Below are 17,486 nucleotides of genomic sequence, written 5' to 3'. Positions count from 1 at the left end.
AGTCCATGCGATCTCAAAAAGGGCCTTTCATCCTTCACCAGGTGGCGTCCGAGGTTATGCACTTAACAAATTTACCAAGGTTAGGTTAGTAGCGTGTAGGCGCGTCACTAGACTCAAGCGCGTGTCCCCCTGCATAAATTAGAGATTGTGCATTACTGTCTGAGAATTTGGAGGAATTGCATTTTTATAGTGTTAAAGCGCAGTGGATTTTCCTTTCCGAACTAACATTCATGCATCTCTTTAACACCTCTTGAGCAGACTCGGGGTGTTCGACTTATTGATTGGTCTTGTGTGGCTGTAATGACAGTTCGCGTGTAGAACAGTCATCAAGATGGGCTCCAACGCTACAGTTGTGGACCCTATCGAAGAGACATGGACAAAGACGGACGAGCAGTTCATCAGCGAGTACTTGAAGCCAAGGTATGTGCACGTAGTTGGGATCCAGATTTATCGGGGAGAATACCGCTTGATCCCGTAACTCACTCGCCTACAAACCTTGACTAACAGCGCGACAGCAATGATCATGATTGGAGACAATGGGTCCACAGCAAGACTCAAGAAGAATGCACGATCACTCTGGCTCAGGCTGCAAATATGAGCCTCCAGGACCTGAAGTCCTGTCTGGCCCTGATCGAAGAATCGAGTAAAGCCCATTACGAGGCATCTTCTGGTGGCTGGAACCCACGGAAAAAGTTGACGGAGATGAAGGAGCCTGAGATGAGGTACATTGTGGTCAAGAACGCGGCTGGCGACATTCGTGGGTTCACATCTCTCATGCCAACATACGAAGAGAGGGAGCCGGTCATTTATTGCTACGAGATACATCTCAAGCCGGAGATGAGAGGGTATGTATGGTTCCTCATTGATGCGATATAACATCACTAACAGTGGAGTAGCACTGGGCTGGGAAGACACCTCATGGGTTTCCAGGAGAGCGTGGCCAAGCATATACAGACGGTTGAAAAGGTTATGTTGACATGTTTTGTGAAGAACACAGATGCTTTCGAGTTCTACAAAAGGTTGGGGTTCGGCATTGATCCGATATCCCCGGAACCTAGACAACTACGTCACGGCAAGGAATTAGCTCCTAATTATGTTATAATGAGCAAAAAGGTCAAATGAAATATAATTCTCATAAACGCGTTGAATGAGATCGATGTTGATTCAGATGTACAGAGAGTATTCTGTAACGTATCAGAAGGATGAAGATAGGATACCCAAGTAGATTACCCATAACACAAGATGTACTCCTATACGAATAGCGCCGCTCTTTATCTAGCACCCATATACAGTCCGGACTGCATGGCATGCTTAGCCATATACATATTGTCCTTTGCTTTGTCGTCGGTATTGTGCATTCTCTGCCGTATACGAATGTGTTCCGCTACCCTGGGCACCCTGGTTGATGACAATGTCCACAAGGGAAGCCATAAGTCTTCCGGGTCACCGTGATCTGTCAACTTGCCATCCTTCTTTGTTCCGTCCTTCCCCTTCTTTCCGACACAGGGGTTAAGTGAGCAAACCGTGACGAGTGGTGAGATAATATCCGAGCTGATCCACTTTGCCCTAGCATCTGGAAACTTGCGGACGATAGCACGCCAGGAAATGGAGATGGCTCCAAGACTGACAGAAATGCAGCACTCTTTAGCATTTAGTGAGATTACCTTTAAAGGGTGTTTCACGCTGCACTGGATATTGCTAATGGTCAAGCCACAAGACATCCTATCCAAAGGGTAGTAGTTATGCGAGAGACACGCTAACAGGAAAACGTAATCTACCCTTACTCTAGAGATACGATGTTTGGTATCAAGTCTGTCAAAAATTGCTCTCAACCTGACCTCAAAACCATATAATGTCCTTTTTTAACAATTTTTTTTTTTATTTCGTCATGTTGCTCTTTCCTACGTTCTTAGTTGCAGCGTTTGATGGACACGAAATTGGTTTCACCGTTCTCCTTAACCGCACGAATAATAACGTCCGGGCCCCATGGCCCCATACAATCAGGACCCTCGGGCCCGTTCATACCATCCGCATGCTCTGCATATTCGACGAAACCGTCCTTGCTTGTTTTATCATCAAAGAGAGCTGAGGTTATCGCAGCTCTAGCCAGCTTCCGAGTCCAATGCATACTCTTTATAGTACTGTCCACCTCGCAACCAGTACCATCCTTGGTGTTGCGCACCACTGTTTGCAGTACATAGTAAAGTGGACACCTTACACGGCCGTCGTCGTCTCCTTCCACTTTGGCATTGGTGGAAATCGTTTCGATTTCAACTGTGTACTTTTCATCTAAGAGCCCCTCGGCGTATATTACCAGATCGTTGCTGTTTTTCCCCCTATGCTTCCCTCCGTTGACATCCAAAACCTTGAAAAGGCTCTCATCGTAGCCTTCATTCAAGAGGATCTCTTTCGCTCTCATTTTTGCCGCATTGTAGTCTGTAAAAGTGGCAAGAATAGCTATATCGGACGTCGGATTGCATGAGTTTCCTACGCCCGTTAAAGTAAGCTTAACCACATGGAATGTTTTGTTGTCCATAGTGAGGAGATATCATGGGCGTAAGATAATTTCGTGGAACTCTAGGGTATGTTGTTTAAGTAAATGTTAATGGGCTAATGTATCGAAACTTGCCCGTAGTGGAAGCGCATGGTGGTTCCTTGCCAATGAAAGAAATACTGGAACTAAGAGTTGTGACACCAGTTATGTATGTACAGTGCAATTACTATCATCTATCAGCAACGGTATTCGGATCAGGTGATCTCCCAAGCGCTCCGGGCTACCCTGGGACGGCTGATGCACAGATGAGAAAGTTTTTCTTCCCATGTTGATCAGCTCACTTCATACCATGGTAATCGTCCCATCGATAAAAGTGTATTTGTCTAAGGTTTTGCAACGTGCAAGATGGGAGGTCTTGCTAGAACAGTTCTTATGAGCGTTTTGCGGGGAAGTATGACCTGAAAGCTTAGCCGGGAGGGGCAAAGTCTAGTCTAACTAACCTAGTGGGTGTGACATCGGGCTCTAATCCCTACGGCCCACCTTTGCAGCACTATTATAGGGCTGGGACTGCGGAGAACAAGCTCGATTTCCGGGGCATTGTCCTAACAACAACTGACTGAGGGGTTTCTTGCTTTCGTCAACACCTTTTCCATGTGATACTAATGATTCAAACAAGTTTCTGACTTTTTAGTGGAACAGTCGATGGTGTTACGTTAATGAACTGATTATACTTCACGTTGTTAGCAAGGGTTAGCTGGTCAACAGACACACTTTGGTAGGTATTGGTGGTTGATGCGCAAACTTCGACTTATTTACGATTTGAGCTAAAGTTGTGCCCCTATCAGTGGGACAGGAAAACTGCCCATCATCATCCTATGGCACAAGTAATCTGTAAATGATAACCTGATAACAGAGGATGTCAGAAGGGAATATTTGCATAAATACATGGCATTGGAAGCTTGTGGTAGATTCATACATACCCCGAACTGATTATATGAACTTACAAGGATTGGTTATTTCTATGACTTTTTGGTCTATTTATTAAGAAGCTAAGTCTCAAAAATGGCTACATTACCGCAGGATGTTTCTTCTCATAATCAAGACCGTGCCGCTGAGATATGGTCTGGTCCAAGCAATCAAGATAAAAAAGCTGAGAACTTCTCGCCAATGTATTTGTATCATGTTGTTCTGCAATTATGCTACCTTAACACGTCTCCTTGTAACCTTGTCAAATCCACCCATGTTGTCGGCACTTATACGTCTTTTTCTGCCGCCGAAACTGCCGCCCGGACTTGTTTCGTGGACGCCGGCTACGACCCCGACCACTTCAAAGTCTCGTTCATCAATATTGATTCAATCAGGCGAGATAACTGTATAACAAGCGGGAAGACTCTGGGCTTGCTGGCTATTACTCTTGAAGGCTTTGAGTTCCAGGTGCACATATGCACATCGGCAAATAGCCGAGCTCTGACGAGCAACCAAAACAGCTGCCTCGTTGAAAAGCAGCTTTGGCACGTCTTGCTGACAATAGTCAGGTGTCTTGACGAGGAAATCAGAAGCACGACTATCGAAGGAACATTCCAAAATTTCGAGGATGCCAAAGAATATGCTTCAACTATACTACTGCCCATAGACAACACAATGACCCGGACTTCTTTTGCTCACTACGAAGAGCTGCCCCTCCATGAGTCAGAATGTACCAGGGAAGATAACGTTCTTGCGTACGCATTGAGCCACGATGGTACTTTTTCTGTGGTTAGTCTTATAAAGGAATATAAGCCGAGAGAGGTACGATGGGTCGCGGCTGCCAGGGGAAGATTTTAAGCATTTCCACCTGGCTTATACACAATCTAATTTGGTATCAGAGTTTATCAAAGTGTACAAATCTGCTCTGTTTGCCGCCAAACATACCTGGCGTGGCGCAAGTACAGATACTCAGGGAGTGATTAATTTGATTGCAAACCTTAACAAGTAGCTAATTACTTGTGTGTACATTTATTTCTTCAGCTAGAAGTCTTTTGTAGGAATTGGCCTGCTTAACTTTACAGAAAACCTGCGGGAAAAGTTTTATAAAGCGCAATACTTATATCTTTTGGCTATGTGTTTATAACTCCTTCCGTTTAAGTATAAAACACTCTGATTAACGCCAGCGTTGTAAGAATATTATTATTATACTTCTAAACGAAATCGGAGCCTCGAGTGTCTACACTTCACGCACAAAACTACTTTCCTCCTTAGACACTTTGCGTTCTACCTTTGATTTTTCTGCCCATGTATGTTTGAGACGGCAATTTATGCACCAGGAAGGAGTGGTCCTCGCCCCACATACTCTCGATATCCAAAAGTCTCGTGGCAAAAGTGACCGGGCCAAGGCAACCAAGGGCGCGATGAAGAAGGGGGCCACTTATTATGTTAAGGGGATAAAACATAGTAATAGATGCATGCGGTGAAGCAGGAGCAAGGCAACAAACTATAGCGAGGTATTGTTATATGTTTATTGATGAAGCTATTGCCAGCACTACGTGCCAACAATCAGAGGAAGGCGATCTTCCTTTATCGAGCATCGCACTTTTGGACTCAGGGATGTTGGATGCGCGAGGAAATACGGTTTATCCAGCATGTTTGTGTATTTTACAGTATCCAATGCATATATTGTTGAGTTCGATCATTTATTTGTCTGGATCTATACACATTAAATGAGCTTGTACAGTCGCAACATCATGGCATCCACTCGGCACCTACAGAATTATACCAAGTCAATAGAGCTGGCAGTTACAATACGCGTCGACGGTACGAGGAACTCTATTCGTCAGGGGTTACCACCTTTCAGAAAAGTGAGAAATGGACAAACAACTATGATAACTGTCGACAAACACCCCAAGGAGAAATCATATAGAATTTAGGACCAATTTAATCAAGTGTCGACTCCCTGAACGCTCTGAAGAGCAATGAGTTTGAGCGATTTCATACTCTGAACTTGGAAAACCACTGCACAGAGAAAGGCTAGGATATCAAACCATTGTTTAGCGCCACAACTGTTTAATTGCCCTATAATTTGAAGGAAAATACCCCAGAACTCGGGGAATTTACATTTCTCCAAAATATTTGAAGAGGTTTACATCAAGTGCAGAACTCGCTTATGTCGTACGTCCACAGGCAGTTCGTTGAAGTATATCGTGACTTTTCGTTGCGGACGACATAGTTTACTCAAGAGCGTAACATATCCAAGATTAAACAGTAGCCCCCCATCAATCGACAGCTGCAGCGGTCAGAGTGCAGCAGCTTCTGTCACTGCTCACAAAGGTAACATTAACTTGAGTTCACAACTTGAAGACGGGAGTGTGTACAAATGACCCCATAATCACTTCCAAACATTAGACATTCAGTTTCGTATAAAAGCATGGTCTCGCAGGCGTTTGATTATTGCTTCTGATAAATTACGTCTCGTTATCACTTTGCTCATCTTCTACACCAGCACCAGTTATTTTCTGTTGTTCGAAATGTTGACTTCCGCCTTCTCCGTGCCCTCCCTCTTTCTGGTAGCGCTCTCTGCCGGTATGGTGGTCTTCGTTCGTAATGGGTCTTCGGCCCGATCAGCTCTAATATCCTCCTCCGACTCGGTTGGTCTAATCTGTGCATCGCCTGCCGGCAGTTGAATCGTGTCGTTTTCTTTGGGCGCGTGCGCATCGACCTTTGCTTTTTTACCAGCCACAATTGTTTCGTTTTCTGGCGGAACTTTATGTGCATTGTTTCTGATTTGGAATGAGCTTCTGTACAGCTGACCACCTTTCAGCCATTCAGAAGGGCCCAGAGACTTTGAAAAGCAGACCCTAGCTCCTCCGATGGTGCCGTAGCGATATAGATTGGCTACATGCATTGAAGTAATGGCGTCCGGTAATTTGCGAAACTTTCTGGCAGAGACGGCTTGCATGAATTGCTGCCGTGTGAAGATTTGAAGATGAGGAGTAGGATTGAAAATCTTTGGCATGCTTGGAGACTAATATACTGGGTTTGGTACAGATTTCCCATGAGCAAGATCCAGAATCGAGATTCAGAATGGACAGGAAACACAACACAAGAATTGATGTGGGGTATCTTTTCGTGCCTTTTCGGGAGTAGTCAACAATGATAGATGAGATTGGTATCTCATCACAGAAATTCGGGCTTGCGCACCCGTTTTTGAAACTTCTTCCTTGTAGAAAACTTAGACTTGTCAAGGAGGAACAAGATTCAGTTTAGCTCATCCGCTTGTACTCAGCTCCATTGGATGCTATTCGTAGAGGGACAAGGTTTCGACATGACATAATGAATTCAGCATTCTGGAAGGATGGAATGCTAGTTTTCCCGGACCTTCAGCTATGTCCCCACTGGAACTTGCCTTTCGTGGTCCCTCTTGGGTGGGTGGTGTTGGTGGCCTGATTGCCGATGCCAATCTTAATCAAAACGTAGGGTAACCTTCAGTATTTTACCTTTAACTGCGTTGTGTAGGACATCAATGCACCCATCTCATATCCATCAATCTACATATAACCCCTTGCCGTTTGGTGCTAGCATCAAATGCTACAGCATGCTATTTATGCAAGCTAGCTCAAATTTCACGTACTGGTGAGTCTGTTTTGCTAGGACATTGCATCATAAGAACGTTCTACCATCGTGTGAATCACGGTCCTTATGTCATATGAATATGATTCCAGATTAGTAACAACTATCCTTTAACACATGCAGGAAGAATGGTCCGGTTACCATGTTCGGGCGAAACGTTGAAAAACATCCGATATCCTAACCAATTATATAAGCTGAAGTTAAAATGTTCTACCATTCTCAAGGTTGGGATGTGGTGAGATGTTGGCCGATGTTCCAACCTAGGGCATTATAACTGGCTGCTAACCGCCGCTAATAAACACTCCGTCACAAAGTTAAATACAAGCGTCAACATCACTCCGCTCCCAGCAAGTCGAATCGGTCGTCAACGCCCTCCAGCCTGACAGTAAGTTCTCGGCGTTTGCCACCATCAGCCTTAAAAGTGGAAAGTGAGCTAATACGGTCGCATCGCTCTAACAGTCTAGAAAGTGACAGTCCATCCAACGACATGTCGTGCCATCGGATACGCCCGCGGACCTGGCTGCTGCCGATGACATGCGATATGAGGTGATGCATATAATGTTCATGAGCCTCATTGATGCGAAGAGAAAAAGTACAATACCAAGCGATGGTTCCACTGCTGTGTAATGTCACCGTTCTTGCCATTACTAGATCTTTATTTAGGACCTCAAGACTGTAATAGTCGCACTCGCACTCAGAGCAGTGAGATGGCCGAGATAGCAATTAGCAGTTTTACAGAGGTTCCTGAGCAGCTCTATCACACAATCCTTCACTATGTCGACGCCTACACCTCAGGAGCGCCTTTCACAGTCTGCCCGCTAGCAACTCATACTGATCTCAGCACTGCCAAGGAATATGCTCGGAATGCATTGCACGACTTGGGCTATCAACCTGATGACTTCGCAAATTTTGAGCTTCGTACCGCAGTTACAGAGAATTGGCAGCATGGTGATGGCACCATAGTGTGGGCCAAAGCAGCGAACGGTACAGAGGTCATGGTGAATATTGACACTACATCTAACGACGAGAAGCTTCCCGAGGGGCTTAATCACCAGCTTCAATTGCCCAATGGATCCAGTCATCTCCACTACGTAGTGCAAACCACCATCGATTTGGTCAAAGATCGCTCCGGTATTGCCCAGCAGAGTGAGGTCGAGGGTGTTTACGCCCGCCGCTCCGATGCCATTCTTGCGGCAAAACGACAGCTTGCCGAGCTCTCTGATAACAATGACTTTGCTCAATACGAAGAACGCAATGACCTTGGCGGGTGCGAGGAGTGGCCCTATGGAGAAGATGTTGTCGTGCATGCAATCGCTCAAACCGGGGACAACTTCTACATAGCTGTGAAGACGGTACCGGGAGCGCATCGCAGGCACAATATGCATCGCACGAGAATTCTAGCAAGCAATGGTTATAAACGCAGTACTATGGCTGGAGAGGAAAAGGCGCCGCAGGCACAGGGCAAGAGAGACAACGGCGAAGGGGCCGCCTAAACACGCCCCCGCAGCAGTCAAGACTTGATTCTTCTATTGAAGTTGGAAACAAGTACATGGGTATAACGATAAATTGTACAAATTGTATGAAGTGGACATTGGATTTGATTTTAGGTATCAAATTTATGCCATCATTAGGTCGTCTTCACAAAATTCATTATAATTAGCATAAACTCTTTAACCGAGATAGGAGTTATAGGATACTATGTCAATATATGATCACTTGCCTCTAAAATACTGGACAAAGTGTAGCGACAAAATCTACCCTTTCTATTGAATATGAGATGACTCAAAATATAGCCTAGACTAGTCTAGTCTAGCCTCTATATCGGTTAGCTTTCTTATTCTACCATCTTTCCGGGAGGACTTGGCTCAATGGTCTTGGATGTATGTTATGCTTTATATACGAGTACATGGCTCAAGAGTCGCTCTTTGATCCGCTCACGGCCTTGAAATGTTCAATTAATGGTGAGGTTAGTAGTGGCCATCAATCACGGTCGACAAACTGCCTAATGGAGACACGTCCTATCGTGTTCGCCTCAATCAACGTCAAACAACATTCAGGTCCATTACACCAAAGGATCACTGGATTGATTGTAAGGCTTGATGAATACCCGAACTTGTTCTAGCTTTTCCAAAGCTATGCCTACCGTCACTTACCAGCCAAGAGATCGAAAGCGTTTGAATCCATGCTGGAATAATTGATATTGCCAATCACTTGAAATGCATTGTTAGCTTCAGAAGCCTATACCACCACCGAGGGCAAACCAGATCACGAAGGGCCTAGTTTAGATCGCTAACTATCTGCCGGGCATGTTCCACCGCTTTCGCATGCTTCACTCGCCGTCCAGGCACTGCAGCATTAGCACCATTGAGCGCAGTTGCGCAAAAGGTTAAGCACTGTTTCAAGAGATCTCCATGCTCGCCCAGAGTTCGTTGAACTACCCGTAAAACCTCCGGCGTGATGCTCACGCCCGTTACTGAAAGTGAGTTTATGGCGAGGTTGAGTGCCTCAACTCTCCCGGAAAATTCACTCATCGCCACTACAGTAGAGTCCTGAAAGTCTCTGAAGGCGATTTGATTGTCGGTGGATGTTCTCCTGTGATATATTAATCCTAAATCAATATTGTGCAGAGGTTTCAGAAGCTGACAAGTTCAACACACCCAACGCAACGAGGATGGTGGCCTTTGTCGAAATGAGTTTGTCTTGTAGGAAGGCTACGTCACTCTCGTTGAAACGAAGACAGAGCCTATCCCAGAATGCAGTTTGGTCTTGGGTGGAGTGTGAAGCCACATTTGATAGTTCTGCTTGGAAGCTTTCACAAGCAACGCTGCAGGTTGCGAGTGGCCGCTCTATTTCTGCCAAGCTATCCTGTTGTTCTGGAGATAGGGTCGAACTCTGAACACTTGACAGCGACTCCTTTAGAGATCCAAGCGCATCCTGAAGATTCTGGAATCCTATCCTTAAATCCTGGTATTCCTTCGGGGCCTTCTTGTAGGAGCTGATGATGTTGCAGACGGCTTGACAGGTGTTATATAGTAGTCCGACAATCGTGATAGACGTTCCGGTAATTCCAATAGGCTCTACCATTCTGCAGTCCTTTACCTCGTGGTTTTTTGCTGAGTTGCAAAGTATGAGGAAGACTCCGGGAAGAGTAGAATGAATGATGCGCAATAAATGTAGGACAAGGCCATGTGTATGGGAATGAGAGGGATAGCTTCCAAGGCCTAATCAATAAAACGGAAGCTTCTAGAATGGAGAAAGTTGGCACAACCAATGAGGCTTGCAGTTGTAGCACTTGCGAACCGTTCGAAGCCGTGGCGCCTCAAGCGCTACGTTGTGGGAGGCTGGGCTCAGTAATCTTTGACTACTCTATAGTCTTAAAGTTAACATACATTCACTCATGTTCTGCAAATTACATAGGAGAATAACGCCATATCATTACATGGTGTGAATCTATTCCCTATTCCAATTGAAAAGATCATTTGACTTTACCACGGGAGTAAGTCAATAAAACGTCTGAAAGGACAAAACATGTTGCAGTGACGATCGTTACAAAACTGGCCCCGGCAGTCAGTTATTTGGAACACGACAAATCAAGCATTGAACTCTGGTTCGTGCTTTCTTAGTAACCAGTTATTTCAGAGCTGGTTGTAGGGAGAACTCGAAACTTTAATGGCTCGATGGCGGCAGTGGGTTCAATCCCACGCAGTATTGTAAGAGTCGACTCATGTTGCGTTAGTGGGCTGTAGCAAAATAGTTTTGTTTCCTCTGACTACCGAACATTCCTGGGGAATGTGTGGGCAAGATGCTGCCAAGCCCTTCGCATATTTCTGCTGCACGTCTCGTGATCCTTCCGGGCAAGACGCTACAATGTTGTTGCGGTTCATTCTGAGGCAGCTGTGCAGCCACACACATATACCGACCGTGAGTCAAACACTCTATTAGATGTGCAGCCAAAGGCTGGACCATAGGTTGCCGATGGTTAAAGAGCTTTCTGAGGCCTTAGAGGAAATTATCGTTCCATCTGATAACGCTGACAGTGCCTGATTTTGAACAGCAGCGATATATTTGCACAATCCGAGATTTAATCTCATGTACTACTTCCACAGGCTACCGCAAGCCATGCAAGGCGCCAAACTATCGCATATCGCTGACGAAAGTGACGGCACATATGGCAGTCCTAAAACTCCTCACACGTACGTTAAGCTTATTGATTATAGGTTCTGAACGGCGTTCCTACGAGTTCAGTCGCTGAAGAACTTGTAGTTACCGATCACTCTACCAAAAATCTATGATAAACTTCAAAGGCCACTTGAAGGTCTAAATGAAGCCTACAACCAAATGTTGAATAGGTTACACAATTATGACAAACCAACATCCAAGATTGCTCTGGTGTGGCTGGTCTTTTCTTCACGGCAGCTTTCTAATGAGGAATTAGTTAATACCTATAAACTGATGCGAGTCGCAACCCCAGCTTAGACACCCGCGAAGTAGTGACAGGCCTGAATATACATAGTGAGCCCGGCATTAAGAATATTCGCCATCTAGAATTAGCAACTGCGTCGCCTCGTTTGTCGAGGCCCACTTGTTGCAGAAGCGGTGAGATTAGCGGAACGGGAGGTATTAGACATTTATCAACATGTCGGAGGTGAAAGCACCCTCGAACTTCTCCAGCAACCATGGTGCGAACATATTTTGATAGTCCAGGCGGTCGTCATCGCTTCGAGGTCTGTAATAGTCTCTAGAACGAAATATCCCTCAGCATATACATTGTTGAGCAAGTTTTTTTTACTGATAATTTCATCAAGAGTGTACTTAGGATGTCAGGAAAGCCCAAAGTATACCATGTTCAAAAGAATTCTCGGTTGGTATGCGATTAATCAACCCTTGCGAACTAGGCTTTAACATCGATGTCAAGCGTATCGAATCCCGCCTGTCTCATTTGGAGGTTCCTGTAAAACAAATGCGCCGCTTGGGATGACAGAGTCCATGCTCTCATAGGTGTTTGCAGTCCACGCGCGAAACTACATAGTCTCTCCTTCTTTCGATCAAGTCGCAATGACTCTCGGACCAAACTACCCCATACGTGACCTACGTAACACCATCGATTAAATCCGCTCCTCTCACTGCGGGACCCGGCATAGACAGAGCCAAGTAGAGATCCGTTGGCATACTTTTCTAGTGGATCAATGGGCAATCAGCGGAAGCCTAGACACGATGTCCCTTCAAGGGCTTAGAGTTTCACCATGGTTAATTGAAGAGGGGCTTGCATTACTGGATATTACCAACTTAGAAGAACACATGTCTACGGCAAAAGGGCGCCAAATCATTCCTACAGTTAGTGGCCGCCTATTGCTTGCTAATGACAAGGTTACTCCTGACGATTCCATCGTTTCAGTTCCTGGAAAATATCTGCCATATGTTTTGAGGCAATCCCCTTAGCGAAGACCACTCCTTTTTGCGAAAAAGGTTAGTCGTCTTCATTTTGCCAATTTCTATTTGACATACTGATATACTACAGTCATGTACACGATTGTACAGACGGACAAATAGTAGAATCATTATCGTAGCCAGGAAAAGATTGATGGTCAGAAAGATTCAGAATTTTGTAGTTTCACCAACATTAGATTAGAAACTATACAGTAGCCCCTATAGGACGGAGGTGTACGCCGCTATTGTGATCACAGTTACACATATATAGCATATTTACTTGTTCTCTATGTACTTCGGCTGCCCTGATATTAGGATGCCCTGGCCATCTGGTCACTTTGTACTACCTATTGGAACTTTACAAGCGGCTTTCACGGCCATCCGAGTTTGTCCAACCTGGCTGGGGTAGTGCTTGGTGCCATAATACAGACAGTGCGCCGAACAAATAGTGATGGCGCTAGAAAAAAATACGAGCTCTGGCGCCCTAGCACTATATACATATATAGTCTCAGGGGCTTCGGGTTGAAAGAGGCTCTTGAGCGTAGTACTTCCTTCAAGATGAGTAAAGTTAGCGATTCAGATATTACAGGTGGGCGTATGGCATAAGAACTCAAAGCATATAACCTATGGTATCACGGTGCTAACGTGAATTTTAAGTCTGCAATGATAATCATTCTGGAGCACATGATGCGGTGTGGTATCACACGTAAGCTTTCTTTGCGACATCATGTCTCTGACCCAAACAATCTAATGCAGCTCGCGATTATAGTTAGATCTTGATGCAGGTACAAGCAAGCAGCATGCAGATTCAGAGGCTTCACCAATCGGATTCTAACAGACCCTGGGAACTCCCCCACAAGTCAACTCCCGGCACTAACCTTTATTTTAAAATGGCACGCTAAGTCAACCTGATAGTCCTAGATACTTCGAGCTGGCGTTCTGGCTCCATGACAATTGACATCACTGCTAGTTGAGTCAAGTCTAGTCAAGACTCATCATTGCCTAGTTAAGATTGTCTCGTTCGAGTAAAGGCAGGCCACTATCATTTATTCGTAGCGCCAACTCTATTTCTATTCGCAGTGTCAATGTCAGGCCGCAAATTTATTTTGTGTATTTCAATTCCAAAAATCAAGGCCCTTTAGATTGCTATTCACAAAGGAGCCTTTACCGCCAGGTGTCCACTGAAAAATGAACATGATTGTCGAAAACCTGATCAGAGGGACTTCCGTGTATGTTAGGCAAGTCTCGATAGTGTGCTAAACCAAACATCTTAAATACGAACACGGCGTAACTGATCCGCATCGAAAATAATGGTTTCAGCAGGATTTCCTACTGATACAATGATGGATTTCACCTGTGGAATACGGTCATTAAAGTTAACTAATATGGTCTCGACTCCAATTGTACCTAACTCTTGGACTGTCTAAATCACGCTAACCTAGAATAAGTAACAGCTCGTAATTTAAGAACACGACCATCAATGCTTTGCTCCGTTGTTGGCAACAAGTTCGAGTCGGAGTACGGGGTACAGGCTCAGATTTCCAATACGATACCACAGGCCATGTGGATGGTTAATTCTTTTTTTTTTTTTTTAGGGAATATATATATGCTGGATCCTCCAGCACGATATGTTTCGCTAGAAGCACACAATTCAATGTACTTTCGTTAATTCTAGAGTATTTCTACCAACTTTTATAATGCAATACACCCTTCTTTTTGCTGGTCTTGCCGGCTTCACTCTTGCCTCTCCAGCTGCAAAGCGGGATACCTGCTCCGATGCATGCTATAATGCTTACAACACCTGCCGCGGACAGCCAGACGCCAATTTCTCCACTTGTGCTTCCAACTATGCCACTTGCCTAGGCTATAGCCCTTTCAACTCTGAGGGATCACTCGTTACCCCAACCGCTTGCTCTATCACTGCGTCTGCCACTGCTTCCGCCTCTGTTTCCGCCTCCGCTTCCAATTCCTCTTCCGCCTCTGCTACTGCATCTGCTACAGGGAATAGAGACACCTGCTCACAGGAGTGCACGGACGCTTACAATACCTGCCGCGGTCAACCTGATGCCAACCGCGCTGCCTGCGCTTCTGACTATGCTACATGCTTGGGTTATAGTCCATTCGACGCCAGCGGGTCGCTCGTTACACCAACTGCTTGTTCAATCACTACTTCTCCTACCGCTTCTGCTACCTCTAACTCAAGCGCCACGCCGGACGCCTGCGCGCAAAAATGTGCAGAAGCTTTGAGCACCTGTCAAACCAATCCCGACTCCAACAAAGCCACTTGCGCTTCCGAATATGCCACCTGCTTGGGATACAACCCTTACAGTCCCAGCTTTGTGGCTCCTACCGCTTGCTCCACTAACAACGGATCTGTCGCATACACCACAGAGGTTGTCACTGCTTTGACGACTTACTGCCCGGCACCCACAACTCTGGTGGTCAACTCTCAGACTTACACGGTCTCCTCAGCAACTACCCTCACCATCACTGACTGCCCTTGCACCATAACTACGGCTCTTGTGTCCAGTACGAATACGGCTTCAGTGACTAATCCTCCCCTTTATAGCACTAGCGAGGCGACTGGCACTGGTGCTGTTTATCCTACCACTACCACTCCTGGTATCGCTGTCACCGCCGCAGCTGGTGTTGTCAAGCCTATCATGGGTTTGATCGCCCTGGGTGCAGTCGCTCTGATCTAACCTAGTTTCTACATTGCCGCTCAAGCAATGAGTCATATGTCTTGTTTCAAGCATATTCGACTATCTAGAAAGGCTTGCTTCCCGATTTGTTTGGGATTTCAAATATAAGATTTTTTAATCTTCTTTTGCAAACCAGTGATCCCTCATAATGATGAATTGCCATTTATTTGCTTGAACGGAGACTAGCAGGAGTCAGAATTCCGCTTCCACGGTTTTACCAACCAAGTTTGAATTGAAGAATTAGGTACTGGTCAAACATTGCAGCCAGCGCCGGCGGTTTCATAGGACAAGCGGTCCTTTTCTCAGCTGAAAAACGCTGAAGACACTATCAGTTGGAAAGTTCTGTCATATTATTGTACCAGTCTGCCGGTTCGATCGCTTACTTTGAGTGGTAATTACAATCGAGACACACTATGGTTCGTTTGCGAGTACTTCAATGAGGACGATGTGCCAGTTATTGGGTAGAAACCTAGACAGCGTCCAAGTGAATTTGATCCCACCATTTCTGCCCGTAGAAAGCTCAATACAAAAGCTATGCCCGGGATAACATTTAGGTAGAACTGTAGAATACTATTTTGAAATAGAATAACTACCAAGCTCTCTGCCAGCGTTATTACCACGCCTCTTTAACACAATGCATGACCTGCGGCTTATGCAGGACCTATACAAGTGCCGGTCGAACTAACTGTTTCTTTACTTCTCCTACACCACCAATACGCCAGCTCCCCGTCATCACTGGGAAGTTCGATGCCGACATAAACTATGGGAATGGGAGCGTCCAAGTTAGGTACAGACTGTATCATATCGCTTAGATACACAATTTTTTGGGAATATATCAACAAGGACTATCCTTTGCATCGAGGTATGAGATTAGGATATGATACCAATGCCGTTTCTTCTTCTCCCCCACTTTTTTGTTTTTGATTTGTTTTTTTTGTTTTAGGATAAAGGACCACTCGTTCTCCTACATATTCTTACGATTCGAGTCGTGCCGAGTAGGTACATGCAGCAAATCTAGTTCCAAGCTACATCCTATCGGAACTGATTTTTAATCAAGCCAAGCGGTTAACATGCAGAAGCCGATTTGGGACATGTAACGAAATGCTACCCGCAACTAATATGATGATCATGGGCCTACAGCCAACATCTGCTAATCCAGTGGGCAACATGCTGTGCTACGGTGTCCTTGCACTGAAAGTTCGGCTTTCATGCAACGACAGATCATAGCCATTTGGGGCAAGACACAACGTGGCGCATTAATTGGGGACTAAACTGTTGGATCCGAAGGTCCTTCAGCGAAAAGGAGAACACGGAAGATCATATCAAATATGCATAAACCCAGAACGGTTGGAGGACTGGACAGAGAAAATCAAGGAGAGTCTATTTGATGACAAGGTGAAGAGTGGGCGTCTTCTCTAAACGAAGGATAACTCTCTGAAGAGACTCATGTTGGGGAGACGCTGGCTTATTCTTGCCCCGAACGAATACTTCGAGCATGAAGTGCGATCACTTAGAAGAACACTCTAGTATTAGCGACAAATGACTCGTGACCCCGAGGGACGCTTCAGGGCTCAGCTTCTGTTGGTTCTCTTTGGGAGTTCTTCGGCATGTTGCTACTTCAGCTGATGTACCTTGGAAACGCTCCTCCCTCGCGCGTGCAGGCCAACGAGCAATTAGCCCTACACACAGCCCCAAACTCGTTATGTATGTGACGAACTAAAAAATTAATTCCTGCAAGGGACCCGGCGACTGCATGGGCTGTGTGGGGATGAGTTCAGCCCTAAGCTGCTAAAATTATCGTTAGTTTCCAGCTGGAGCTAGCTGGAGCTGATAAGTAGCTTACTTAGTGGGGTCAGTCCGAGCTACTGGCTGGCTGTCAATTTCATATGCAATCCATCCTTCATCTCCAACTTGACATGCGGCAGTCGGTGAGAATGCATCTTGATACACGATCCTTCGGAGGGTATGACAGGTATCAGAGTACTCGCTGCGACTTCAGGGGTCCATACCTGACCTAGGAGAATTCGTATGGTTGGTCGCACAACTGATTGGTGTTGCCAATTCAAACAACCTAGCCAGCCGCACCCATTCCAAAAAGAAGGCAGAAAACCCCAACCATTTTGCGTTCGTTTGCGTGGTACAAAGTGCATGGTGAAGACCCACCATCACTAACTCGGTAGGATCCTCTCAACAGCTGATGAGAAGACCAGGCTGGCACTTTGTGATAATGCCGTCCTTGATACACGATTGCTTGGCATAAT

General features: G+C 45.5%; 7 protein-coding genes across 7 annotated transcripts; 4 read left to right on the top strand and 3 right to left on the bottom strand.

Moving 5' to 3' along the window:
* The first annotated feature begins 149 nt into the window (after window positions 1–149).
* BKA67DRAFT_556711 (acyl-CoA N-acyltransferase) lies at window positions 150–1,280 on the top strand. Its single transcript, XM_046102176.1, has 3 exons — window positions 150–420; window positions 516–845; window positions 897–1,280. The coding sequence occupies exons 1-3, from the start codon at window positions 332–334 to the stop codon at window positions 1,120–1,122; spliced, it is 645 nt and encodes a 214-aa protein (XP_045962145.1). The 5' UTR covers window positions 150–331; the 3' UTR covers window positions 1,123–1,280.
* Window positions 1,281–1,838: 558 nt separating this feature from the next.
* Window positions 1,839–2,984, bottom strand: BKA67DRAFT_556709 (uncharacterized protein). Its single transcript, XM_046102175.1, has one exon. The coding sequence runs from the start codon at window positions 2,534–2,536 to the stop codon at window positions 1,910–1,912; it is 627 nt and encodes a 208-aa protein (XP_045962144.1). The 5' UTR covers window positions 2,537–2,984; the 3' UTR covers window positions 1,839–1,909.
* Window positions 2,985–3,556: 572 nt separating this feature from the next.
* Window positions 3,557–4,944, top strand: BKA67DRAFT_533091 (uncharacterized protein; the record flags this gene model as incomplete). The annotated part of the gene is made up of 3 exons (XM_046099651.1): window positions 3,557–4,282; window positions 4,645–4,767; window positions 4,798–4,944. The coding sequence occupies 3 exons, from the start codon at window positions 3,557–3,559 to the stop codon at window positions 4,942–4,944; spliced, it is 996 nt and encodes a 331-aa protein (XP_045962143.1).
* Window positions 4,945–5,895: 951 nt separating this feature from the next.
* Window positions 5,896–6,963, bottom strand: BKA67DRAFT_556706 (uncharacterized protein). The gene has a single exon (XM_046102174.1). It carries the CDS (start codon window positions 6,480–6,482, stop codon window positions 5,976–5,978), a length of 507 nt encoding a protein of 168 aa, XP_045962142.1. The 5' UTR covers window positions 6,483–6,963; the 3' UTR covers window positions 5,896–5,975.
* An 840-nt stretch (window positions 6,964–7,803) lies between these two features.
* On the top strand, window positions 7,804–8,589 carry BKA67DRAFT_591121 (uncharacterized protein; the record flags this gene model as incomplete). The annotated part of the gene is made up of 1 exon (XM_046104673.1): window positions 7,804–8,589. The coding sequence occupies one exon, from the start codon at window positions 7,804–7,806 to the stop codon at window positions 8,587–8,589; it is 786 nt and encodes a 261-aa protein (XP_045962141.1).
* Window positions 8,590–8,909: 320 nt separating this feature from the next.
* BKA67DRAFT_556704 (uncharacterized protein) lies at window positions 8,910–10,323 on the bottom strand. Its single transcript, XM_046102173.1, has 2 exons — window positions 9,741–10,323; window positions 8,910–9,688 (listed from the first exon to the last, which is right to left on the bottom strand). Exons 1-2 carry the CDS (start codon window positions 10,178–10,180, stop codon window positions 9,373–9,375), a joined length of 756 nt encoding a protein of 251 aa, XP_045962140.1. The 5' UTR covers window positions 10,181–10,323; the 3' UTR covers window positions 8,910–9,372.
* A 3,897-nt stretch (window positions 10,324–14,220) lies between these two features.
* Window positions 14,221–15,225, top strand: BKA67DRAFT_656143 (uncharacterized protein; the record flags this gene model as incomplete). Its single annotated transcript, XM_046106898.1, has 1 exon — window positions 14,221–15,225. The coding sequence occupies one exon, from the start codon at window positions 14,221–14,223 to the stop codon at window positions 15,223–15,225; it is 1,005 nt and encodes a 334-aa protein (XP_045962139.1).
* Between the last annotated feature and the right edge of the window lie 2,261 nt (window positions 15,226–17,486).

The sequence above is a fragment of the Truncatella angustata genome (assembly GCF_020726525.1).
Source record: "Truncatella angustata strain MPI-SDFR-AT-0073 chromosome Unknown BKA67scaffold_2, whole genome shotgun sequence".
NCBI classification, from domain to species: Eukaryota; Fungi; Ascomycota; class Sordariomycetes; order Amphisphaeriales; family Sporocadaceae; genus Truncatella; species Truncatella angustata.
This window is presented reverse-complemented; position numbering and strand designations above follow the sequence as displayed.